The sequence below is a fragment of the Myodes glareolus genome, chromosome 18 (genome assembly GCF_982192425.1).
Source record: "Myodes glareolus chromosome 18, mMyoGla1.1, whole genome shotgun sequence".
NCBI classification, from domain to species: domain Eukaryota; kingdom Metazoa; phylum Chordata; class Mammalia; order Rodentia; family Cricetidae; genus Myodes; species Myodes glareolus.
In genome coordinates, this window is record NC_142043.1 from 32320172 (window position 1) to 32347755 (window position 27584).

The window sequence follows — 27584 nt, forward strand, 5'->3', positions numbered from 1 at the left end:
ACTTTAAGTCTTTGAAGAAAGAAATTGAGGAGGATACCAGAAAATGGAAAGACCTCCCCTGCTCTTGGATTGGGAGAATCAACATAGTAAAAATGGCAATTCTACCAAAAGCAATCTATAGATTCAATGCAATCCCCATCAAAATCCCATCAAACTTCTTCACAGACCTTGAGAGAACAATAATCAAGTTTATATGGCAAAACAAAAAACCCAGGATAGCCAAAACAATCTTATACAATAAAAGAACTTCTGGAGGCATTACCATCCCTGACTTCAAACTCTATTATAGAGCTACAGTATTGAAAACAGCTTGGTATTGGCATAAGAACAGAGAAGTCGACCTATGGAATCGAATAGAAGACCCAGATATTAACCCACAAACTTATGAACACCTAATTTTCGACAAGGGAGCTAAAGGTATACGATGGAAGAAGGAAAGCATCTTTAACAAATGGTGCTGGCATAACTGGATGTCAACCTGTAAAAAAATGAAAGTAGATCCATATCTATCACCATGCACAAAAATCAAGTCCAAATGGGTTAAAGACATCAACATTAATCCGTCCACTTTGAACCTGATAGAAGAGAAAGTGGGAAGTAGTCTACAAGATATAGGCACAGGAGGCCTCTTCCTAAGTAGGACCCCAGTAGCACAGACAATTAGAGAAACAATGAAAAAATGGGATCTACTGAAACTGAGAAGCTTCTGTAAAGCAAAGGACACTGTCAGTAGGACAAAAAGGCTGCCTTCTGACTGGGAGAAGATCTTCACCAACCCCTCATCAGACAAAGGTCTGATCTCCAAAATATACAAAGAACTCAAGAAACTAGACACTAAAACTCTAATTAACCCAATTAAAAAATGGGGTACTGAACTTAACAGAGAATTCACAACAGATGAACTTCGAATGGCCAGAAGACACTTAAGGTCATGCTCAACCTCCTTAGCGATCAGGGAAATGCAAATCAAAACCACTTTGAGATACCATCTTACACCTGTCAGAATAGCTAAAGTCAAAAACACCAATGATAGCCTATGCTGGAGAGGATGTGGGGTGAGGGGAACACTCATCCATTGTTGGTGGGAATGCAAACTCGTGCAGCCACTGTGGAAATCAGTGTGGCGGTTTCTCAGGAAACTGGGAGTCAACCTCCCTCAGGACCCAGCAATTCCAATCTTGGGAATATACCCTAGAGATTCCCTAACATACTACAAAAGCATTTGTTCTACTATGTTCATAACAGCACTATTTGTAATAGCCAGAACCTGGAAACAGCCTAGGTGCCCCTCAATAAAAGAATGGTTAAAAAAGGTGTGGAACATATACACATTAGAGTTTTACTCAGCGGTAAAAAACAATGACATCTTGAATTTTGCATGCAAATGGATGGAAATAGAAAATGCTTTACTGAGTGAGGTAAGCCAGACCCAAAAAGGGGAACACGGTATGTATTCACTCATAAGTGGATTCTAACCATAATTAAAGGTCTTTGAGCCTATTATTCATGATCCTAGAGAAGCTAAATAAGAAGATGAACCTGATGAAGATTATTTAGCTATCCGCCAGGATGTAGGAAATAGACAAGAGTCCCAGGTAACCTTGGGTGCATGGGGGGGGTGGTGGGAGGGTTGATGGAAGGGGAAAGGGTTAGAGAGAAGGGAGTAGGGGAGGAATGGGGAAAGCTTGGCCTGGGATGGGGGGGGGAGGGAGGAAGGATGAATATGGGATCAAGGAAGAATATATTTCAACTAAGGGAGTCATTTTAGGGTTTACAGGAGACTTGATTATATATGGGATCCCAGGTCCAAGGAGAGATCCCCCAGATTGTTCTCTGGACAGAGGAGAGGGTGCCTGAACCGGCCGTGGCCCATAACCATACTGATGTATATTTTGCTTATCACCATAGATCCTTCATCTGGCGAAGGACGGCGATACAGTCGGAGACCCACATTGGAGCACCGGACTGAGCCCCCCGAGGTCCAAATGAGGAGCAGAAGGAGGAAGAACATGAAAAAGGAAATCAGGACTGCGAGGGATGCTATCACCCACTGATACAAGGGAACGGATCTAATGAGAGTTTACCAAGGCCAGTTGGACTGGGACTGAACGAGGACGTGATCTAACCAGATTCTCGGAATTTGGCCGGATTCTCTGAATGTGGCTGGCCCGAAGTCTTTCTGAAAAGCCATTGACTATGATACTGGGACTTGTTTTCTCTGCATATACTGGATTTTGGGGATCCAGTCTGTTTGGATACTCACCTTCCTGGACCTGGAGGGAGTGGGGAGGAACTTGAACTTCCCACAGGGCAGGAAACCCTGACTGCCCTAAGGGACAAAGAGGGAGGAGGAGAGGGAGTGGGGGAGTGGGAGGGTGTTGGGAAGAGGGTCGGAAATGGAAACTTTTATAATTTAATAAAATTTACTTTCAAAAAAAAATAAAATGAAAAGGAGTACTGAGCAAGTAAAAATAGAAAATGTACAATTTGAGGAGAAAAGGAGCACCAGGAAATGGAAGGGAACTAAATCCTGAGTTCAAGGTGATAAACAGGCAAGAAATAGAATAAAGGGAGTGGTGACCTCAGGGCAAGATTCTGCTCAAGTAAACTTCCGACAGTGAAAAGGGATTAAAGAAAAGCTCAGAGACTGGGGTGGTGGTGCCTGCCTTTATACACCAGAGGCAGAGGCAGAGGCAGAGGCAGACAGAACTCTCTGTTTGGGGCCAGCCTGGTCTACAGACAAGTTCCAGAACAGTTAAGCTTAGACAGTAAAGGTAACCATTGAAAACAGAAAGCTGGGGAAGATGTAATTGATGAGGTGGCCATGATCCAGTCCCAACAAGCAACAGAGCTTGACAGCTTCAGCACTGTGGTTCTGGTTTTAGAGTCAAGGATAGAAGAAAGGGATTACGGAATCTTCCTCTGTGACTAAAAAAAAGCCACTGAGGCCAGGACTGTGTCAGGGGTGTCCCTGAATGGAGGCCTAAATTGCGTGAAGCTGTGAAAGTGAAGCCTGGTTGCCTTGGAGACCCCACGATGTTGAAGATGCCAGAGTCGTGGGATGTGTACCAAAGGAAGCTGATAACAGGGAGTGGAATCAGCCCAAGAGGAAGAAGTGTGTTGCAATCAACAAAGCTGAAAGGAGTTGGAGATCTGGAGTGTTTTGTCATCTGTCTTAGTCAGGGTTTCTATTGCTCCAAAGAGACACCATGACCTCAACAACTCTTGTAAGGAAAACATTCAATTGGGGTGGCTTGCTTACAGTTTCAGAGGTATAGTCCATTATCATCACGACCAGGAACATGGCGGCATGCAGGCGGACTTGTGTTGGCTACATCATCATAAGAAGACAACAGGAAGTATCTGTGACACTGAGAGAAGCTTAAACAAAAGAGACTTCAAGGCCCACTGCCACAGTGACAAATTTCCTTCAACAAGGCCACACCCCCCAATAGAGATGCTCCTTATGAGCTTATGGAGGCCAATTCCATTCAAACTACCACAGTATAAGACGTGGAGATGTAGAGTTTAGTTTGCCCAGCTGGTTTTTGGTCTTGCTTTGGTCCAGTATTTCCTCACTGTGTTCCTTTCCCTATGTTTTGAAATGGTAATGTATATCCTGTACTATTATATGTTGGTAGTATGTGGTCTGATTTTTGATTTTACACAGTTAAGAGATTGCATAAATCTCAGGAGAGGCTTTGAACTTCAGACTTTTAAATAAGTTTGAGACTGTTACAGAGCATGGGGGCTTTTGAAGTTGTACTGGATGCATTTTTGCATTATGATATGTGTACCTATGGGGTCCAGGGAGTAAAATGTGGTGGTTTGAAAGAAAGTGGGCCTCAGGAGTGGTACTTTTAGGAGGTATGGCCTTGTTAGAGTAAGTGTGACCTTGTTGGAGGAAGTGTGTCACTGTCTGTGAGTGTGGGGGGTGGGGATTGAGGTCTCCAATGCTGAAGATGTGCCCAGTGTGACACACAGTTCACTTCCTGTTGCCTGCGGAACAAGATATAGAGCTCTCAGCTACCTCTCCAGAACCATGTCTGCCTGCTTGGTGCCTTGCTTCCCGCCATGAAAATAATGAACTAAATCTCAGAACTGTAAGCCAGCCCCAAAGAAATGTTTTCTTTTATGAGAGTTACTGTGGTCATGGTGTCTCTTCACAGAAACAGAAACCATAAGTATTTCTGGTTTCCACGGTCTGGCATGGCCCGGCTTGAGAACTAAGAGAAATAAGTACTAAACGATCTGTGTTTGTCTTCTTTACACAGTGTGGCTGGATTCAAGGAGATTTCTACCAGCAGATACGGATACCATAGAAACCAAAGGCTAGCAACCATGGAAGGTCTCTTAACTGCTCCATAATGGCATCCTTCCCATCCGTCGTCAATGAAAAGTCAGGAGCTGTGCAAGCAGCTCAGAAGGACCCGAGTAAGGCTTTCTGGGGTTTCAAGGCCTCTAAAACATTTTCTAAGAAATACCACATTTTGTAGTGATTTAATCCCTGGCTTTTCTTCCCCGACTACTTGTCCACCTGATACTCAGTGCCGTACCCACTCCATTCATCAAAAACAGAGGTGTAGAGTTGAGCCTAAGGAGAGGAAATTCAACCAACAGTTCTGTTTTGGCATACTCACAAGCCATGTCCCCCACTTCATATTTCTTTTTATTGTGTAAAACATTTTATTCATCTTGAAAGTTCAGAGGAAGGTATGATCATTATGGTTTTTTTTAAGTAAGGGTATTCTACAACTTTAATGACTTTTAAATCAATTTTTAAATTCACTAATGTAATAATGTTGATACCAGAGTCAATGCTTATGCATAAAAAAGGAGTAATTCAACTCTTAATCATTAATTTATCTAATCAATTGAAACATGAGAAGACAAGCTAGTTCTCTTTGAAACAACTATCCTCTATTGATGACATATATTCATGAAAAAAGTTACTTGCCATTTATCAATGTCCCCCTTAATTTTGTGTTTTCTAAACTCTCATATTTTAGGTCTAAACATGTATTTCAGATAATTACTTACTAAATCATCGTAAGTGCTTTCCCCCTTTATCTACTACTACTAATTCCTCTTCTTATTCTACTATTCATGCCAACTTGAAGCAACATTAAAATTAAAAAATGTATAAAATGTTCAGCTACATTATACATCCTTACAGGTAATGTTTCCTGGTTTCTTATGTAGATGTCACTAAGAAAAATACACTCACAAGAAAAAAGAAAAATATATCCATTTACTTATTTATGAGCAGAGCTTTCTACTATCAATAAGTTCACCAGAATAGTGGAAATGGACAGACTGTGAGGAAGGAACACTTCTTTCTGAGAGAAGTGCTGGCAAGGCTGCGGCAGCTTGTCACAACCAGAACCAGGAAAGGTTAAAGGTGGAGACCGAGAGCACAGCTGCTTTGCACACCCACGGGGTTTTACGTTTGTGTTCAACTTATCACACAAAAAGATGTTTAGGGAAAGGTCAAGTCTTGACTGAATATTTGTAGATAAATGTTTTTCTTGCCTTCAATTCCTTATTTAGGAATAAAAAATTTGTAAAACAAGAGAACAACAGTGTGACTATCATACTGTATGTATTGTTTAGGAAATAAAGACAAGGTAAAAATCACATTGTATTACACAATGTAAGTTATTATTTCTGGGATGTATATAATGTCAGGAAGCCATACAAAGGCAAGGAAGGACAACAGACAGGATAGACATTTAAAACAATGTCCTAACTTCAGGGTTCTGGAGTGTTCAAGGCCACGAGCAGCAGGAGGCTCAGCACTAGTAGTCTTTGAGGACAATTTTGTGAGCTGTTAATTCTGCTGTGGAGAAGCCAGCCCCTACTAAATCCATCCTTATAAGAATTGGTAGAAAATGGGCTGAAGAGATGGCTTGGAGGTTAAGATCACTGACTGTTCTTCTAAAGATCTTGAGTTCAGTTCCCAGCAACCACATGGTGGCTCACAACCATCTATGATGAGATATGGTGCCCTCTTCTGGCCTGCAGGTGTACATGCAGGCAGAACACTTATTTATTATAATAAATAATTATTTTATTATTATTATTATAATAAATTTATTATAATAAATAATAAAGAAAACATTAAAAAAAGAATTGGTAGAAAAGCTTATGTAGAAACTTCTTTTAAAGTAGAGCTGAAGTTTGTGTGAGTGGTGTTAATCTTCTAGTCTAAACCTCATCCAGACACATGAGACGGTGAAGCAGGGCCACACACTGGGATATAAAGAATGTCCTTCGCACCACACTGAACCACCTGGATCTGCAGCCCCGGCTCTCAGTATCCACTGTGCTGAGCCTTTCTGAGCAAGCTCTCCATCTGTAAAGTGGAGACGATAACAGAACCACGTTTGGGTTGATATTAACATCATGCTGATTAACAGTAATATTTTGATTATTAACTGATTCCTCTCATATAAGGTTAGATTAAACATGTGGGAGTAGGAGGGTCCTTTAAAATAGAGAAGGCTGGAGAGGACTCAAAAAATTACGCCTGATTAATCTCAGTGCTTAAGATGCTTTTGCCATGAAGCTCAGCTTCCTGTAAATAGAAAGTTATCAGTGCTACATTTTTTTTTTTAAATAGAGGATAAATAGTGACTGTTTTCCAAGATGAGTCTGCCTGGTTCCTTCGAAGGTGCTTAGCACTATGGGGGTGCTACTTCATATTCCCCTAAGGAATGGGAACGGGCACACGAGACTGAAACAGAACAAAAATGATAAAATTTTAATGAAAGGGATCTCATTAGATTGAAAGTTTATGAGAGGTGATCTAGGAAAATTTCTTCCCAGTTAAATAAAAAGGAAAACATACACACTGTGTGCCAGGAAACTTCAGAGACTTTTCCTAAGGGCCGGTTTAGTCCTCAATAACCTGGTTAGAGCTTCTTCTAAAAATAACTGGAATAGCCGCTGCCCAGCAATCCCTAGCAGGAATTCCTTCAGGTGAGGAGCTGCAGGGGTGGGAGGCAATGCCGATGAAAGCACACAACAGGAAGGGCTTTTTGGAGGGCTAGGAAACTCCTAATTCCACCTGCTAGCTGTATGGTCCTGGGTGGGGAAGCAGATACCTTCCATCGTAAGCTCTGGAGCACTCATGTAAGGCAAGTGTAGCCCTAACCCATGGTTGCTGTGTGGACAGAATAAACAAATGTAGGCAATGCATTAAGTAGAAGTGCAAGCACACAGTAGGCATTATCTATGATCACCAGGATGTCTGTACCAAGGCAGCCGGCCATTCAGTACTGAAGAAGACTGGAGCATGCTGTCCCGTGCCGACCCTGCCAGCCCACCTCCGGGGTGCTGTGGCACTTGTAATCCAGGTGCTAACACCCAGGTTCATTTTAGGCAGGTCTCTCGTATTAGTCTTTTTTATTGTTGTGACAAAATATCTGAAGAATTTAAGTTCAGGAATGGTTGATTTTGGTTCAGTTTGAGTGAACGCAGTCTATCCCGGTGGAGAAGACATGGAGGCAAAGAGTTTGTGGTCAGGAAGCAGGCCTCCCTTTTCCTTATGCATTCAGTCTTGGACCCTTGTCTTCAGACCTTCTGTTAAATCTCTTTGGAAATCCCTTGACACACACACCTAGAGATGTGTCCTCTAGGCAATTCCAAATCCACTCAGTCTGACCATTGGGGCTCATCGTCACATTGCATGACCTAAGCTGGTCTGAAACTTGCAATCTTCCTGCTTCCAGTCTCTGAGCGGTGGGACTTCAAGAATCCTCCAGCAGGCCCCAGCCTGAGACTAGCTTACCAGGCTGGAGGTCGACAGGAAGTCTGGGACAGGAACGGCAGGCCTGCAGTAGGCTTCAAGGTAGATTATTATCTCGTGACAGATGGCCATGAGGTTTCTGCAGAGAGCAGCAAGCAAAGTACTGGGCTCCCAGAAGTCATCGCGAGGCCCTTAGGGACGATGAGTCAAAGTCCATTTCTGTGGGGAAAGCATGAGCTCTGTGTCCCTTCTTCACTGATTGGCGGGATGAACACTGTGTCCACTCTTCACTATTTGGACAGACGGGGAACTCGGAGGGAACAGAAGTTGTAGGCCTGGGAGATAAGGGTTCCACAGAATACTAGACCTGAGGATTTGGAGCTTGGCGGTCACACAGTGAAATAAAAAGTCTGTGATAGAGTTGTGACAGAAAGTAGTTACGCTGATGGAAACCCGAGGCCTGGTGGCTAGGCCATGTGACAGGGAGCAAGAACTCAGGCTTACAAGGATGCCTGAGCAACACCTCAATGGAGGACATTCTGTGATGCTGGAACACACAGCACAGGCTTGGTCCTTTACAGTGAACAGTATTGGTTTGCACTGTAGTATAACTCAGGGGTAGTGTGCTCACCTAGCATGGGCAAGGCCCTGGGTTCGTTCCCCAGTACTGCAAATGATAAATCTCTATCATCTATCTATCTGTCTGTCTGTATGTCTGTCTGTACGTATGTATACACACTTACATATGTATGTACACAGACTTGTGGAGTCTAAGAATGTCAGCATGTGGTTAGAGCCCTCTTGCTGCCTCATTTCAAGGCAGAAGAAGAGAGGGAAGGAGGAAGGAGCTGAGCTTCCCCTTTGACAACCCACTTTTAAGATAGGAACATTAACTTCACAGAAGCCTTCACAAGGGTCCAACTCAAAAATTTTTACCTCCCAATACTACATAACAACAGTCAAATTTCAACATGCACTTTGGAAGGGACATAAGTACAAGCCATGGCATCCCATCTCTGGCGGAAGGCTGGAGATCATGAGTAGGTGGAGCTGAGATTCCCCACCCCCATATAAACACAGATCCCTAGAAACTCCCCTATGGATTCCAAGCTGGAAACTCCTACGGTAGAGCTGGGGCTGCCAGTGCTGTGGGCTTTGAAATGTCAACTCTCCTACATTCTAAATTGGTGTGTTTGCTGTTTGTTTTCCTACTCCACTCCACAATGTCCGGGGCTATACAGACGTTTTAACGCACTTTTCTTTCTGTTACCGAGGATTCTTGGGCTATTCTTACACTAGGATAATCACAAAACCTCCGAAACTATGTGTTATTGAAAAGCTTTTCAACCATCTCTAGTTACTTGTGCAGTTTTCTTGATACACAGCGTTTCTTCCCTTTTTAAGCAATACTATTCTTTCAGGCAATGAACAAATGGCTGCAATAGCACAAAATATTTAATGCAGAAAATAAAATTTAAAATGAATGTGGAAGTCCTAAAGATTTCAAAATAGGAATAATCATTTCAAGGTGGCTGTAGTTTTATTGTTGGGAAGATATTAAATTGATTTAATGAATATTAATTAATATTTTATTGATAAATACACTTATAGTATTTATTATGCAACTGTGAACATATTATCTTTTCTTTCTTTCTTTTTTTTATTTTTTTCATTTAGTAATGTCAGAGCCAGGTATGATAGTACATAACTTTAATCCCAGCACTTGGGAGGCAGAGGTGAGTGAATCTCTGTGAATTAAAAGCCATGCTGGTCTACATACTGAGTTCCAGCCCAGGCAAAGCTATACAGTGAGACCCTGTCTCTAACCAACCAGCCCAACCAACTAACAACAACACCCCACCCCACCCCACCCCCAAAAAAAGAATAATGGGATGCCAGAAGTCAAAGGACAAACCTCACCTTGAACCTACCCAGGAAATGATTTCAGTTTTCAAACTGTCTTTGTAAGTTGCACATTCTTAGACATGGTAGAGATATTTTACACCATCTGAATAACAATGAACTCTATGATTTATGACTCTAAAAGCTTCATGATTCGATTTATGAAAAGCTCTTAAAATCCCCACCAGCAGTTCCTACAACTGTGTGTAAATTATCTGGCCAAATGATTCAGTAGTTTGCTGCATGACTCAATCCTCTGTGCAATGTGGAAGCTACATAGATGCGTTCTGGTTGCTTGTGGATAAGAATAATTCCTTCCTCACAAGTGTCTGCAGAGTATTAGAGTGTAGAGGAGTTCCAGTGTTCTGGGGTTTTTGAGCTACCAAACTTTGGACATTTTCTTGAACTCTGTAAGTTCAGACACAGTTTTTTTCCCTCCACGGTATCATTATGGATCTTGATGCTGTTAAGAGTATAATCTGAAGTGACTCTATTGGAAACATTTTCTCTTATAATAATGCCTTTATGTTATTTTTAAATGTTTATATTATAGTAATATATGTATGAAGTCCTTTTGAGAGCATATTTGCTGAAAAGAACATTTGATATTGCTGAAAATGGCAACAGTTTTCCCTTCTCAAACCCTTATCAAATGTGAGCCATTGTACGATCGCCTTCCTAATTCTGGTAACCAGAAATCATCAGATAGTCAAGATTACATTATTCCGATTAAATTCTTTCCAATGATGTAGATTCTTTTCCTTTCACTATAGGCACATGAAAGATATTTCACCTAAGAACAAGTAGATTACTTGTCCAATGTGATTTATAAATAATACACTGCTAGCTAGAGTAATTCTTATGTATTTTTGTTTGTTTTCAAGGGGGCAATATTTGAAGGCATTTTTTTTTTTTTTACCAACTGGGTAATTTACAAGTCTGGACTACACCCCAAGGTATCCCATATTATCTTTTGGGGGGTGTTCAAGATAGGTTTTTCTGTGTAGCCTTGGCTATCTAGGAACTAGCTCTGTAGATTAGGTAGGCCTCTCAGAGATTTGATTGCCGATGCCTCTCAAGTGCTGGGATTAAAGGCACGCGCCGCACTGTCCAGGTTATCTTTCAAGGTTACATGTTTAAATTATATGTGTATTTGTGTGTCTGTGTGAACATGAGTTCCAGTGCCCCCGGAAGCCAGAGGCATCCAATCTGTTCTGGAGCTAGAGTTACAGGTGGTTACGGGCGGCCAGGAATTGAACTCATGTCCTTTGTAAGAGCAGTCTGTGCTCTTAACTGCTGAGCCATCTCTCCAGCCCCCATATCCTTTTATTACTATATTTTTGTGTGTGCACATGTGTGTGCATGATGTGTACATGTATCACATGTGGTCAAAGAAAGAGCTGTGGGGACAGGGCTCACCTTCTACCTTATGTTGATTCTGAGGGTTGAATTCAGGTCACACGGGCAAGCATTTTACCTGCTAAGCCATCTTACTGGCCTTCACATTTTTAAATTTTTTTTTTTTAGATTTGAGATTATAATATAATTACTTCATTTACTCCTTTCTTTCCTCCAGCCAAATCCTTCCATATACCCCTCCTTGCTCTCATTCAAATTCATGCCTTTTATCATTCATTATTATTACATACATGTATATATTTATATGTATATACAGATACATTTCTATATATAATCTGCTCAGTCTGCGCAATGTTACTTGTGTTTATGTTTGTAGGACCAACCATTTGGCACTGGATATCCAATTGGTGTGCTCTTCCCTGGGGAAGATCACCCCTCCCATTCTCAGCATTCTGTAGTTGCCTGCAGTTCTTTGTACAGGGCCTCACGGGCCTTCCCCCATCCACTTGGCATGTCTGTTGTTGTCATCCATGTTCAAATCATGTTTAGGCAGTCATGTTGAGACTTCATGCACGCAATTTCTGATATTACTAAGATAGAGACTACCACAGAAAACTCCCTGGTCCTCTGGCTTCTACAGTCTTTCCATCTTCCCTCTGCAATGTTCCCTGAGCCTTATGTACAGGAATGTATTGTAGAGTACCCGTTAGGACTGGGTTCCACCACTCTGAATTGTGATAGGTTGTGGTTCTCTATGATGGTCTCTGTCTGTTGCAAAGAGAAGTTTCCTTGATGAGAGGCGAGGACTACATATTTAGATGTGGTACAAGGACACATATTTAGAATGTAGCCAGGGATTATGCCGATTTCATCAAGTGGTGGTTATGGATTCTTCTCCAAGATCCATGACTTCACTGGCCTTGAGAAGTTTCCAGTGCCAAGCATGATTCCCATCTTGCTAAGTGGGCTTTAAGCCCAACCACAGAGCTGTCGGTTACTGGCTAGGAATGTGTGGTCCTACCATACCCTATGGTGCTTTGCTGGCCATTGCTGTGGTTCATAGGCATAGGTAGTACTGTTGGTTGTTTTTCCCCTTTGGCAGCTTGCATGGTACCTTTGGGTACCATGAGAGCTAGTCTTCAGAGAGGAGGCCTTCAAGTCAGTTCTGGCTTAGGGCCCTGAGTCTGAAGTTCATGGTGTCTTGATCAACAGTAAGTTGGTCAGGGTTGGCCAAGACTCCCTAAACAGCCCATTGTAATTGCCCTTGGTTGCCCGTCAAAGTCAGAAAGTAAGTCCCCATGACTTTTTAAATTGTTACTTAATGATGACAATACCATACATGTACAAGATGTATTTTGATAATTTTCACCCTTCATTATCCTCTCTTATACCCCTCAGAGAGCCCCACATCTTTCCTTAAAAATAAATTTTCAAGTCTGAATGTTATGGTCAGAGCTGCTGGGAAGGAACCCACGGATGGGGAGGCACCCTAGTCAGGCTCAGCTAACTCTGCCTCTGCGGTGTGAAAAGTGGCTTTTCCTGCTGCGTGGGCGGGGTCTCAGGCTGAGTGAAAGGGAAAGGGGGAACGGAGCCTGCACTGAACACTCCCCGCTTCTGACTGTGGAAACGGCTTCTTAAGCTCTGGCTGCTGTGGCTTCCCTGATCAGAGGAACTGTAACTGTGAACCGAAAGCTGAAATAAACCCCATTTCCCCAAAGTTCCTTTGGACAGAGCATTTCACCACAGCAAAAGGAAACAAACAGACAACAATGGTCCATCATGCAACGCTTCTAGACCAGTGGTTCTCAACTTTCCTAATGCTGTGACCCTTTAACACAGTTCCTCATGGTGTGGCAGCCCTCCTCCCCCACCATAAAATTAGTTTCATTGCTATTTCATAACTGTAATTTTGCTACTGTTATGAATTTTAATATAAGTATTTGTGTTTTCTGATGGTCTTAGGCAACCCCTGTGAAAGGGTCACTTGATGCTCAAAGGGGTCGTGGCCCACAGGTTGAGAACCTCTGATCTAGACACCAGCAGGACCACTAGGCTTTACTCAGACTTTCGCTGCTTTTAATTTGCTTCCATCCGTTCAATTTCTTCTAAGACTGTGGACGGTGTCTCTGGAAAGCCCCCTTTTAACTTATTCCCTCTGTAACCCATTTTTGTGTGGTTTGGCCTCTCCTATCAAGCCCACTCCGTTCTCTGGAGAATTTCCCGACATCTGCCCCTCAGGGGAATTTTTCTCTTTGCCCTGAGAGCTTTTGCTGGCCCGGGACACTACTCACTGAGCAGTCCTGCCTTCTGCCCTTCCCCCACCCACAAACAGGCGCCATCTTCCAAGCTCCAATTCCCCTTGCTAGGCTGTCTCTTCTTTAGCCCCTTCTCCCATTTCTATGATTTCAGTTGCAATCTATGCGATGACTCGTCCCACATCCGTTTGTGGTTTGGAATTCTCTGCCCATATTTACAGGAGTTTGTCGGATCTTTACACACTGTTACCCTTGGTATTCCCTCAAAATTCATTGTTTCCTCTCTGCCTCCGAATCTGAGTCATCTTCCGCTATTCTCTGTCTACACAGCTTGGGCTGGAAACCTTGTTTCCTCCTGCTATTTCTTCCTGACCTATTAATTAGTAAATTGTGCCACACCTATTGACTCTAGGGAAATAATATACAAGATACTTCTGCTTTATTAAAACAACTTACTTTCTGGTAGGGCTCACAACACATGTGTACATATGAGTGAGGACACCCAAGGACAAACAGGCATTGCACCACAGTGGCAATCCTTCCTTTTATGGGGAAAGGGTCACTTGTTGTCTGTAACTCCATATATAGGCTAGGATGTCTGACTAGAGCTGCAGGGACCCACCTCCCCAATGCTAGGATTACAAACATGAAAGTTTGCCAGGTTTTTTGTTTGTTGATTTGCTTGGTTTTTGTTTTTTTGACATGGGTCCTCATGTTTGCAAGGCAATCCCCTTACAGACTGATCAATTTCTCCTGACCCTCTGAACTTAACTTACTCTTAACTTTCAGGTAGAGTTAGGAATGAGAAAAACCGAGGAAGGACTGATTAGTAGTAGGATTTTCCTTGCTGTGACAGACTTGAGTAAATTAAAGGAGAAAAGGTTTGCCTTGGGGGTTTGTGGTTTCCAAGGTTTCAGTCCATCATGGGTGATAAGGTAGAACAGCTCACACTATGGCAGCTGAAAAGCACACACATGCATTCACACACACACACACACACACACACACACACACACACACACACACACGGGGGGGGGGAGAGAGGATGAAAGTGAGTAGAATGTAAGTATGCCTATGTTACAGTTTTCCTTTGTTCCTCTTTTACGCTATCTGGCCTTCTATCCTATGGGCAGAGGCTGCCCACATTCAGGATGAGTCTCCCCACTCCCTTGATCCCTTCTGAAAATGTTATCACAGACACATCTAGAAGTGTGCTTTGTTAATCTCTTAGGCACTTGTCTGTTTGAGCCAACTGATAATCTTCTTGGTCCATCAAGATTAACCATCACAAGCCAGGTGTGGTGGTGCATGCATTTGATCGCAGCACTCAGGAGGTAGAGGCAGGCAGATCTCTAGGAGTTCAAGACCAGCCTCATTTACAGAGCGAGTTCCAGAGCAACAAGGGCTACACAGAGAGACCTTGTCTCGAAAAACAAAACAAACAAACAAACAAACAAAAAGATTAACTTCCACAGTCTGCTAGCTAGTGAAGATTAACAAAGCTCCCTTCTCATACATGTGCTAGTCTTCTGTTCACTTAGTGTGTTCCTTATAGACAGGAAACTGTCAGAGTCTCAGACTCTGGAATTTGTACAGGTTGATTTTGCCTGCTTAAGTGTTGGTGAGATTCTTTTTTAGCTGTGATGGGGGTGGGCACGCTGATTTAGGAAAATATGGGTAAGGTGCCCCACTGGGTCTTGAGTCTAAGCAATGGTCTTTAATCTGACTTTACCCTAAATAAAGTTAATATTTTACTTTCTTTTTGGATCCTTGTATTTATTACTAATGTGGTGGAGAACCTGAAGACAAGACAGGCTATGCGGTTGATCACTATGTGACACATTGCAGACTATTTAGTTCTCAACTCCCTGCCCCGGGATTACAGTGGTAATTCCTTGTCATAAAAGAAGTAAATTACAACATTTTCCATTGCAATTTTTTCATTTATTGGTATGAGAAATATGTGTCATGAGTGTTTTTCCATCCTTACCTTTAATTTTAAATTTATGACTTTTATATAACATCAATTATTCTTTTAAATGAGAACTCAGCAGAAAGAGAAGGCATAAATACTACTAAATTAATTTCCCCAAAGGACATATTGGCTAATTTAATATATATTGAACTCCAGGATGTACTGCCACACAAACACAGAAAAAATTACTAGCTTGCTATTATTTGGAAAGGAAAAGATAAATTAGCAACAAATCAGAAATTAAGGGACTCATAGACTAAATTCTTTCAAGGACTTGGTTTGTTTATTGTATGTATCCTTAAGATTACCCAGACAAAGAACAGAAATAAATACATATAAAAAGAAGTACTTATAAATCCTTTTTAGTTAAGTTTAGCTGGTTAAGCATTTGCCTGAGAAGGAAGATCAACGATGTTCTTGTGTGCACTTGAAACTTACAAATGGCTGCAGCAAGGCTCAGGACGATAATAATTACACAAAAGTAATAATGGCTCAGAGAACCATATTACTAATTGTGTGCGTTTCCTTGTTAAAATGCAGAGTTTGGGGCAAACGAATTACTTTGCTGTACTAACAGTTTCAGAGCTGTTTCCATTCAAAGTTGTTGATGCCATTCCAGCTCACTTACGAGCTTTAGGCAGTGAGAAGCATAAGGATGACCTTCCTAAATTGCATGTTATCTCTACCTACAGTTTGCAGAAGGTTTCTCCAATACAGTTTAAAATGACTCTGTCTGCATGGTCGGTTCTTCCTTTCCTGGTGTGCCACACTTGGCAAGCTCTCAGGATTCTTTTCAGCAGCCCCTGCATAGTGCATGGGAATCCAGTTTCCTACTGCAGTGGGCTGCAGTATCAGGAATCCTTCAGCTATGGGCGCATGATGCAGCGCTTCCAGGCAGCTCTGCTGTCTGCCTGGGACCTGTGAAGCCTGTTTGGGAAGCAATGCACCCTGCAGTCTGACACTCCAGACTCCACCTTACTCAGCATCTGAAAGCAAGGCCCCTTCCATTCGCAGCCTCCTAAAACGGAGTGAGTTCCATATCAGTCTGTATTTGTTTTAGTAAACCAGCATGCAATCAGGAGCACATACCCACTCTTTTCACACATAGGACTGTCATTAGGACTAAGCAACATCTTTCTGCATTTCTTTTAATGCTCACACTTGATACTATATCACCCACCTTAACCAGCAGCTAATGGCTAAGCATTTTTGCAGTACTGCAAGTTGGTTTTATATGGCTAAAATTCAATACGAGCATTCCCATTAATTCTTCAATTGACTTTCAGAATTTTACGAATTATTTAGTCTCCAAGCTAGTAACTAGAAATGGCACAAAAGTGGTAATGTATCATTTATCATATATCACATAATTGCATGGGTTTTTTATTTTTGTTTTTATTCTTATGCTACTCACATAAGAATGAGACAAGACAAATCACCCAGTCTACAAAATCCAGCATGCCACAGGGGCAGCAGGGCAGAGTGACTGCACTGGCCCGCCAAGGCCGCAACGTGCTGCAGGCTGCTGCTGCAGCTCTGGCTTCCTCGCCAAGTGACAGAGGCCCTCCGCAGAAGAGCACACCGCAGCACTCACACCTTGCCGTCTTGGCACTGGACCAGCGACCACTCCACTTTCAAGTGTCCAGCAGACAACTACGAATCAGTTTTTGCAGATTATAAGGGAATGTAAGGGGGCTGGGAAACGGCAAAAGGGAGAGAGGGTGAGTGTGTGTCCAAGTGTGACAGATCACCGTTGGCTAACAGTGCCTAAAATTTTTCTCCCGCAGTATTTACTGGCCAATCAATCACCAACTTCCTTCATCGGTTAGATGCTCACACCAAAAATCACCTCTCCCTACAAAGACGCTAAACGAATCAGGGTTTTATGGCCAACGCCAGGTATCAAGAGGACATAAGAGCTCACGTCTGGGTTGAAAATCAGCACCAAGTTTGGGGGTGGGACCGTGCAAGTCTGCAAACCCCGGCATGCCTCTCCCGAGCGCTGCTGGATGGGACCGGCTTAGAGATGGTCCTTCCAGGTGCTCGCGCCTCAGTGCGCAAGGACTACCCCCGCCCCCAAACCAAATAGCTCACCCTGCTGCATCCTTTGAGCCCCAGCCTCCGGGCGGGCGCAGGGAGGCGGGAGCCCGGGTCCCCCCCGGCTCCTTGGCGCCCCCTGACGCCGGCCTCCAGCAGTCGGTCCACCGAGGCTGCAGAGGCAAGCCCGGGGGTCCCGCGCACCGCCGCCTGGCGCGTGGCCTGGCGGGCCGTGCGCGCGCGCACCGAGCCGGCCTGCGGGAGGGCGCGCCGCTCGGTCACGGCTGCAGCCATGTGCGCGCGGCCGCGCCGCCGCAGCCCGTGACGTCACCCAGCGAGCCCCCCGCCAGCCCGCCGCGCCCCGCCCCGCCCCACGTGCGACGGCTTCGGGATGCCGAGGCCTGAGGCGGCCATCCGACGATGCTCTCAGCCGGCTGCGTCCCGGGCGGGGCTGAGCCCGAGGGCCGCGCACAGGCTGGGGCGCCTGCGGAGGGAGGGGCGCGGCTGCCGCTGGCGCGCCGTGTGCTGAGTCATGGCGAGAGCTGCCCGCTGCTCTCCATCAGTCGTTCAGGGGCCGGCGCGGGGTGTGCAGCCATTGGGCCGCGCGCGGGGCCGCGAGCGCCGGGCTTGACGCGCTGAGCCGCGCTCGCCCGTGGCCGCCGCGCCCGCCCTGCGCCCCGCGCCCCGCGCCCAGCGCGCTCTGCCGCCTCAGCCCCGCGCCGCACGGCCCCCCGCCTCGCCCGCACCATGATCGCCGCGGCTTTCCTCGTTTTGCTGAGACCCTACAGCATCCAATGTGCTCTCTTCCTCTTGTTGCTTCTGCTGGGCACCATCGCCACCATCATTTTCTTCTGCTGCTGGCACCGCAAGCTCCAGAAAGGGAGACATCCGATGAAATCGGTCTTTTCGGGTCGTTCCAGAAGCAGAGGTGAGACACGCCACCACTGGCTTCTTCTGGGCAGAAGCGAGGTTGAAGCCTCCTCTGCCGTCCCTACCCCCTTCATTGCCCACTCCTCAAGCTATGTGCATTTATTTATTTAACGCTCCTTGGCCTTTTGCCCTCGAGTCCGTCCAAAGATCACCAGGGTTTGGATAACCACGAAGATTCTGAGGTGCTGGGAGGAAGTATCAGACTCGATCCTTAGGGTCAGTTTGCTAAATTTTTAGCCCAGAAGGTAATTGTAGTGGAATCCTGGGCTGAGGCACTCTTCCCTTTACACAACCTTTGCTGGAGCTTGGAGATGTAAAAAGAAAAAAAAAAAAGTAAGGCGTGATAATTTGGGGGCTCCCTTCCCAACTTTGCTGGAACTTCTTGCAGAGAAATCACCTTAGAGACACCCATACTCTCTCCGCCCTGCCCCAGTATGCGCACCGAATTGGAGAGAGACATCTAGAATGTGCTTTCCCGAATCCAGGTAAATGATCAGCAACTCAGCAGGCTGAGAACAAGGAGTTAATGAAGTCTCGTTTTCCCTCTTTTCTCCCCAGATGCTGTTCTGAGATCTCATCACTTTCGCTCTGAGGTAATTTATTTAGTGCACTGTCAAGGTCAGAGGTAGCATTCTTTCCTGAGTACCAGTATTAATCACGTGCGTGTTAAGAAGCCGGTAGGACACCGGATGGGAAGCTTGCAGACCCTAAGTCCAAACTGGCATGCTTCTTTCTAAGCAATTCCACAGTGATGCCCAGGGAACGTTCTAACAGATTTTGTGTGTGTGGAGTTCTGTCTGGAGTCTGCTTCCCAAAAGGTGGGAGGGGCAGACCCTGAAAGTGCAGCAGGCCTTAGAGAACTTAACCAGGGAATGGCTATCAGTTTAGCGTACAGTCTGTATCTATGGTGGAAGCCCTTCCGGGTGCTCACCGAGGTCGGTGGTTGTGCACTCAGATAAAGCACAAGGTAAAACTGTTGGGACCTTAGCGCAGACCAGGTTAAGCCGCATGCATTCCAGCTGGGACTCCAGGTGACATTCCTGCTAGCTTAGAAAGCTGTCCACGACGGTATTTAGGACACGGAAGTGGTGCTGATGAAGACACAGCAGAGAGTATGTAGCTGATATGTGCGCTAGACTATCCTGTGGACATTGTAGGTGAGACTGAAGGAGGACCAGCTGCAGTTAGAGCAAGCTACAAGCGCTGCCTGACCCATCGGATTTCTTTAGTTTCGGGCTGCTCAGTTATAGAAAGACAATGTTCTTTCTTTGGGGGAAAGCTGTACAGACAGGGGCCTGGAGGCTGCTTTGTGATACAGCTTATTCACTTCCGCAAAGGATTGTGTGTATCCCCTCTCCTGCAAGCTCCTTATTGACCTGAAGCTACTCCACATCTTGTTTTGCTTGTTCATTGGAGGTTGCATCTCATCCCGGGTTGTGATTGTTTAAACTTACCTGCATTATCCTAACGTTATGATGTTGCATACTGAGTGATTCTGTTGGGTGTGCCCTACAAGTGAGAACCCTGTGCTAGTTAAGATTTGTGAGAAAATAACTTGTCAACAGTCAGCAGGCCTGTATCAAGTTTTATACTAACTAGCTGTACATGTGGTAGGGGAAAAACAGTTTTGCCATCTGTAAAACAGGGCCAGCAGTCTCTGCAGGGCTAAATGTGGAAAATTATTTTCAAAATTATGTAAAAAATAATTAGTGCATTGGAGGTATTTAGTTTTGGGTAACCGTCATACATTTTGCAGAGTTGAATTGAAAATTGTCAGGTGTGGTGGCATACGCCTTTAATTTTACTTAACACTCAGAGACAGAGGCAGGGGATCTAGATGAGTTTGGTGGCCAGCCTGGTTTGCATAGCGAATTCCAGAACAGCCAGGGCTACATTACTACATTTGTGAGACCCTGGTTTTTTTTTTTTTTGGTTTTTTTTTTTTGTTTTTGTGTTTTTGTTTTTTTGTTTTCGGAAGAAAAGAAGAGAAAGAAAAAGAAAAATATATGAAAATCAAGATATGTCTGTAATGAAGTCTTTAGAAAATTAGGTCAGCTTTATGGACCATAGCATGAACTGGGTCTGTTGTGAAACAGTTCTTGAATTAATTAAGAATTAATTAATTAAGTAGAATAATTCATTTAGATGCAGCAAACAGTAAAGAGTGGGTAGTGTGCAAGCATTAAGGAGTAGGGGGCTGACTTGGGAAAGAGTCACCAGTTCCGTGGACATACATGACAGTGGAGCAAGGCTGCTGGGACCGAGCCTCAGGCAATTCTAGCTCAAGCGCCCGGGGAACGTGTGGCATGTGGCTATATCTTTGTGTTTTTGTCAGCTCAAATTTTGTCTTGGGCTTGTGCTGGTTAAGAAGTCTGGGAATAGCTATTCATTGCCTTATCTTGCTCTGTAAGACTGCCAGTACAGTTGAAATCTCTGTGTATACTTGTTGCTTGCATTATGTGTTAGCCTGTGAGTTCCTGAGGGCAGAGCTGAGCTCTGTGATGCCACTGCCTGGCTCAGTGCCTCACTTAGAATGGGTTCTTAATCAATGTTTATGGGATGAATGAGAGCAGTCTCTGGGTGGGCAAATAGAACTCCAGGAGAGAAAAAAGCATTCTTGGAACATGGCTTAGAATTTAGCAGTGCTAAATTTGCCTTATTTACCTTTCCCAGGATTTTCAATTAGAATTTTATTTATTTATCTATTAAAATAGGGTTTCACTGTGCATCATTGGCTGTTCTGGGACTCACTATGTAGATCAGGCTGATCTCGAACTCACAAGAGATTTGCCTTTCCCTGTTTCTTGAGTGACTGGCTTTTTCCAGTTCTTTAAAAATTACTTTTGTGTTCGTAGTAAAATTTAAGGTACTCATTGTAACAAAAAGATTCTGTTGGGATTTCTTTTTTCCCCCAATAAAATAAAATGTAAAATCAGCTTAATTTGTTGATGGGCTATGCATGGTAACTAAGCAAGGAATGTCATTTGATATGTGGAAGTTCGTAGACTGTGTTGCACAAGAATGTCATATTTCGTCACTGTCTTCTGTTTACCACAAACAGAGCATTTCCCTTTAAGCCAAACACAGGATATATTTTCTTCTCCCTCTTAGAACATTATTTCTGCCAAGATTTTTCTCCTTAAAGAAGAACTCCACATTTACTTGGATTTAATAAGTTAGAGTGGACACAATGAATATTTATTCCTGCTGCTTTTGTTTTTATTAGCAGCTGCTGCAAAATTTTATTATCAAAGCCAATTCTTTGCTTTGCTGGCAAGTTCTAATCACATTGGGGTTAGGTTCTAGTGCTTGCTGTTCTCCTTGCCAATCTTAGTAAGTGGATATAATTCACTTTCAGCATTTCTGTCCTGGTCAAATGAGAAACACGATGTAGGATGTGCTGACTCACTTTGAAACCTGAACAGGCTGTGACAGAATACTGGAATTGGCGAAGTTTGGGAAACATTTTGCTGTTTCATCTGGCACTTACCAGCTTCTACCACTTATGCCTCCGGGGAGGAGTCAGCGTGGATGGGGAATTTTGAGGTGTTCTATCCGAGGTGACCAGAATAATACTTCCTAAGGAGAAAACACGGCCTTGAGGCTCTGCCGAAGAGATGAAGGCAGCCCCCAAATCTCTTTCTCCTCATCTGTGTTTACTGGCACATTTCTTCAATCCAAGCTCTTTGTGAGAAACTAGAAGTCAGCAGTACGAATGTTCATGCGGCGCGTTAGGTCTGTAGTCACCCCCAGCACTTCCTTTGCAGATACGTGCAAAGTTACAAGCTTTTTAACAACCCTTTAAATTTTAATAACAGCATATGAGAAAGTGAAATTAACCACTCTGGCAACGTCTATGCAGTTTTACCTGACCTTAGAAACTATAGATGGAAAGTTCAGTTAGGTAGAAATATGTGTATTGTTTGCTCTTAAAAACTTGCCCTGTGTGTGTATGTGTGTATGTGTGTGTGTGTGATTTCATTGTAAACTGTTAGTGGGTTTCCCATTGATGTAGGACAGTCTAGAAACCATGTGTGCCTCCTGTTTTCCAGCCGTCTGGCACTTCTGAAGTGCACTTTCCCAAAGACTTCCAGTGTTTTGCGTTGAGACTGTCAACAGTGGTCAGTGTCACCCTAGGTTCCTATGGTGAAAGCCAGGCGGTGACAGTCCTTTTTGGGAGGACATTTCAGAGAGTGATATGGCTAGCTGAGGCACCGTCCTAGTATAAAGGAGAATCTTAGTGTATTGTCCTTCGTAGAATGAAGACAGTTATAATGCCTTCGAGAGTCCCGGAGTGAATGGTGGTAAATGATCCCTATTCATCTGCTCAGCAAATAAGGGACGCCTTGTTTGTCTAAGGAAGGAGCGTGCCCTTTCCTACCACCAGGATCTGAGTGAATATCTTTTCTTCCTGCTTCAGGCAAAGGGACCAAGAGCGTTAACTCAGATTAAGCAGTTCCTGAAGAGTCACACAGGAAGAGATGGGGTGGTAAGACAAGAACCACCGCTACCTTTTGTCTCCTTGTGGTGCTGACCTATGTCACTCCTAACCCAGACATAGCCCAAAATTCTCAACGAGAGAGAAAAACTAAGTTGAGTGCTTTCAGTGCATGCTTTCTATAAAACTGGACAGACGCTTTTGTCATTTGCTTCCCTCCCCCATGTTCATCCCAAGTCTTCTGGATGAAATGTACTGTACGGTCTGTCTACTCAAAGCTTCTGACCTCATTAGATGCCCAAGTGTCCCTGTTCCAAACTCTGGAGGATGAGCAGCAAAATAACCATTTTACATAGTCTCTCGTTAGACTCCCGTGTTTCATTATGAATTACCCTAATATGTATGTATAAAGAGCACATGGTACATACACACATAAATATGTGTAACTATTATGTTTTATGGAGCAGTTTAAAAAATAAGTTTATACTTTTTAAAAACTGAAAAAAAATCACCTAGTTTTCTGTGTTGGGGAAAATAATGCTTTATTATTGAGGTATCCTTTACCATTAGGTTATTGTTACAAATAAATTTTTGTCTAGTGTCATTCTAGGTCTAGATTAGTTTATACTAATTAAATCAATTATGAGTAGTAACTATATACACGATACAGTGTTAATTTAGTGTGATCCAATTATTTTCAAAGTAAATACATTAGTCTTTTCTTTATGAAGTACTGTGTTAGACACCAGGGCCGACAAAGATGCTGATATATATATATATACATTGCCCATAGTACTCTAAGTCAGCCCAGCATCCTTGCTGAAATCTGATAGTTACTGGTTCTTCTGTTACAGTAACTGAACTGCTGTGCTGTTGCCAACTATGAGTCACCCATGCAGTGAAAGCATCAGAGACTGTGGCATGCAAATGTGCAGCCAATGCAGATGTCTAAGTAACAGATTAGCCTTATCCATGGAACTTACGATTTCAGCATAGCCGTTCATACCACTCTTAACCTTACAGAATAAAAAACCAGCTGCTGAGTGCAAAACAGAAACACCCCTCCCCCCATTATTAAAATAAGGTGACTCCCACTTTTCATGTGTCTAAGCAAAAGCATATTCAAAGTTTGGCTATTTGTCCATCCTTTAGACTGAAGAGTGAGCCCGTGCTTCAGCTTGTAGAACAGAACGGGTTTGATTGTCCTGGAGTATTGAAAGGGATGTGCGTATTGAGGCTCACAACACCGTGCAGAACTCACAGGCTCTTCCGCTACCCGCCATGCTCCTTGATCAAGGCACAGCCCCTTGCATCTCACTGGCCCCACAGTTCCATTGCAGGCAGTGTTTCTACGGTGCACAGAGCATCACACTGCCAAGGCATCGTGTGGAACATGGCTTCTGCCTTCTGGGTTGGGCCAGGTGAGGGGAACAAGGCACAGCAAGTTATGTGCAGGAAAAGAATGATGGCACTAGTTGTGCTGAAATGGCAGATGGTGGACACTGGCAGTGTCCTCGCAAGGGTGACATTTATGCTGCAGTACAGTGGTGAGACTGTAGCCGGTAGACAGCAGGAGCCAGAGCGGAACAGCACACCCCGCAGTCACTCCTCAGTGTCTGACCAGAGTAAAGGGCTTGGGATTTTCAAAGACTCTGAAGCTTAGATATGGGTGTGCATGCCAACTGCGATGAAAATGAGTTTTGTACACTACTTGACAGCTTTGGTCAAACTATCTGATTTGGACACTTAGGAGGGTGCTTGACATGAACCTCTAAGAGAAGCAAAAAAATAGCATGTTCTAGTTTCCTTTTGAGCAACTATAGTGGAGCAGTCTGACCACTCCTTTCTCACCGTCAGGGAGAATGACAAACCTTGGGCTGTGCAGCAGAGCAGTTGAACAAACATGGGTTTGGGCCTTTCTGCTTCCTAGGAAGCTCAGATTTGGAAGGGTAGCATGTTTTGTGGTTCAAGGATCAGGTACCGTTGGATTCTAACTGCGGATGCCATGTGTCTAAGGTGTGTGTGTGTGTGTGTGTGTGTGTGTGTGTGTGTGTGTGTGATGGCGGTGATGCTGGAATTTGAACCTAGAACCTCATACATGCTAGGCAGTTACTTTACCACAGAGCTGTATTCCTCGTGTTTTTGCTGTCCTTGCAAATTCTAACGCAGAATGCATAGAATGCCAGTATTTATTACAGAAGGGTTATTTTTATTTTCATACATATTTAACAGTATACTTGGTTCTAATATGACCCTTTTCTACTGCCCTCCTCAGTACTCCTTCAATTAGTTTTTGTTTGTTTGTTTAAGTACCTGACATTTGTGTATCAGCTTTTCAGTTTCTTCCTCAAAAATTCCTCTTTTTGTCTTTGTGTTCATCAGGGTTCTCTAGAGTCGCAGGACTTATGGAATGAATCTCTCCCTCCCTCCCTCCCTCCATCCCTCCCTACTTCCCTCCCTCCCTCCCTCTTTCCCTCCCTTCCTCCTTCTTTCCCTCCCTTCCTACACACACACACACACACACACACACACACACACACACACACACCCCTTATGTATATGGAATTTATTGGAATGACTTACAGGCTGCAGTCCAATGATGGCTAGTTGTGAATGGAAAGTCCAAGAATGCAGTAGTTGCTCCGTCCACAAGACTGGGTGTCCCAGCTGGTCTTCAGTGGACACTGGAATCCCGAAGAAGTAGACTCTAATGCCAGTGAAGGATTGGATGTGCTAGCAAGGTGAGGACTATCTTCCTGCCTCGAAATCTGGATTAAAGGCATGGGTCTTTCTCCTTCAAAGGCTGGGACTAGAAGTTGACTCACCCACTTCAAACCAAGCAGAGATGCTCACAGGTGTGCCCTCCATTTCTGGAATGTAGTTCATTCTAGATGCAGTCACGTTGACAGCCAAGAAGAGCCACCACAGCCTTTGTCAGCTGCACTGCAGACACGCAGCTTCCCTCTAGAATGTATAAGGAACTGCAAAAAGTAAACACTCCCCAAGCCCAAAATTGCCACCCAATAAATGTGCTAGTGATCTTGCCCGTTCTGCAAAAGACGAACTACAAATGGCCCACGATGCTTCAAGAATTAACCAACATCTCTAACCCTCATATAAACTAAAACCACATTGAAATTCTACCTTGCCTCAGTTAGAATGACCACCATCGAGAAATCCAAGTGATAACACATGCTGGTCAGGGTGTGAGGAGAGAGGGATCTTTGTCCACTGCTGTTGGGAGTATGAGTACAGGGCGCCAGAGACATCAGTGTGGCGGCTTCTCCAACAATTCAAAACAGAACAGCCGTGTGTCTCAGCTCACCACTCCTGAGCACATACCCAGAGGGGCTCCTCCTCCCACCATTCCTGAGCACATACCCAGAGGGGCTCCTCCTCCCACCACTCCTGAGCACATACCCAGAGGGGCTCCTCCTCCCACCACTCCTGAGCACATACCCAAAGGGGCTCCTCCCCCCACCACTCCTGAGCACATACCCAAAGGGGCTCCTCCTCCCACCACTCCTGAGCACATACCCAAAGGGACTCCTCCTCCCACCACTCCTGAGCACATACCCAAAGGGACTCCTTCTCCCACCACTCCTGAGCACATACCCAAAGGGACTCCTTCTCCCACCACTCCTGAGCACATACCCAAAGGGGCTCCTCCTCCCACCACTCCTGAGCACATACCCAAAGGGGCTCCTCCTCCCACCACTCCTGAGCACATACCCAAAGGGGCTCCTCCCCCCACCGCAGAGACACTTGCACACCTGTGTTCCTCGCTGCTCTTTTCACCGTAGGCAGAATCTCAGTCACTGTTCTAGTGCTGTGAGGAGACGCCGTGACCAAGGCATTTAACTGGGGGCCTGCGCACAGTTTCAGAGGCTTAGTCCGTGATCATCATAGCGGGAAACATGGCAGCAGGCAGTCATGCTGTTGGATCAGTAGCTGAGAGCTTACATCGGAGCCACAAGCAGGAGGCAGAAAGAGTGCACTGGGAATGACCTGAGTCTTTTGAAGCCTCAAAGCCCACCCCCAGGAAACACACCTCCTCTAACAAGGCCACACCTCCTAGTTCTTCCTGGAGAGTCCCCAGTGGGGACTAAGCATGCAAATGCATGAGCCTATGGGGGATTTTCTCCCTCAGACCACTGTGGCTGTTTGTTTATTACGTGCTACCCCTCACTTTTCCTTAGTCTCCCTTAGTCTCAATATAGTCTGCTTTCTGCCATTACTCCTCAAATCAAGCACACTTAGCTTGCCAGAACTCACTAAATCAGATGTTCAGGTTTGGATTTGATTGATGTGTCTAGTATTTAACACTGTTGGTCACTGGTTCCTTCTTAAAACTTCTTCCCTGGTTTTTGGACCATCCCTTTAATGATCCCATCCCCTCACCACCCCCCCATCTTTTCTCACCCTGTTCCCTCTGTTCAAGCACTGATCTCTTCCGACTTGCTTTTTAAAATACTGATTTGCTGAGACCCAGTTTGCACACTGCATACTTCGTTTGTTTAAAGTGTAATCGTTTTCAGTGAATTCACAAGGGTGAGCACTGAGTCACAATTACACTTCCAGGGTTCATCACCCCAAGGGAACCCACGCTTGTTGGCAGCTGACTTCCTTTAGCCGTTCTCTTTACGCTCTTTCCTTCCAACTTTAGGAAGCCATCAATCTGCTTCCTGTTGTAGATTTCCTGGGTCTCGTTTCTTTTCTCCCTCCACATTTTCTTTGTGGATTTCATCCATGTGTACTGTGTGGCTAAATTGATACCTTCTCTGTCTCATTTCGGCCTCCAGATCCCGAGTCAACAATTCTTTTGCTTGTTTTCCATGTGAATGTCCTACACGTTGTTGGAAATAAGGATGTGCGACACTGAATACCGTAATTCATTGCTGTGTCTGCACTTTAGTTTAAGAGACTTCGCAGTGTTCC

At 44.3% G+C, this 27584-nt stretch overlaps 2 protein-coding genes across 13 annotated transcripts in view; one reads left to right on the forward strand and one right to left on the reverse strand.

The window, feature by feature from the left end:
* Bend6 (BEN domain containing 6) overlaps positions 1-17495 on the reverse strand; it is a 70961-nt gene extending 53466 nt beyond the window's left edge. The window contains exon 1 of one of the 2 annotated variants that reach the window (XM_048430415.3): positions 17336-17495. The gene's annotated coding sequence lies outside the window, so the exon portion shown is untranslated. The remainder of the gene's footprint in view (positions 1-17335) is intronic. The other variant, XM_048430413.3, reaches the window with a different exon arrangement.
* Positions 17496-18003: 508 nt separating this feature from the next.
* Positions 18004-27584, forward strand: part of Dst (dystonin) — a 408649-nt gene continuing 399068 nt past the window's right edge. For all 11 annotated transcript variants that reach the window (XM_048430395.3, XM_048430401.3, XM_048430399.3 and 8 more), the window contains exons 1-2: positions 18004-18206; positions 18767-18801. In XM_048430395.3, the coding sequence (XP_048286352.3) occupies positions 18026-18206; positions 18767-18801 (216 nt within the window). In that variant the 5' untranslated portion in view covers positions 18004-18025. The remainder of the gene's footprint in view (positions 18207-18766; positions 18802-27584) is intronic.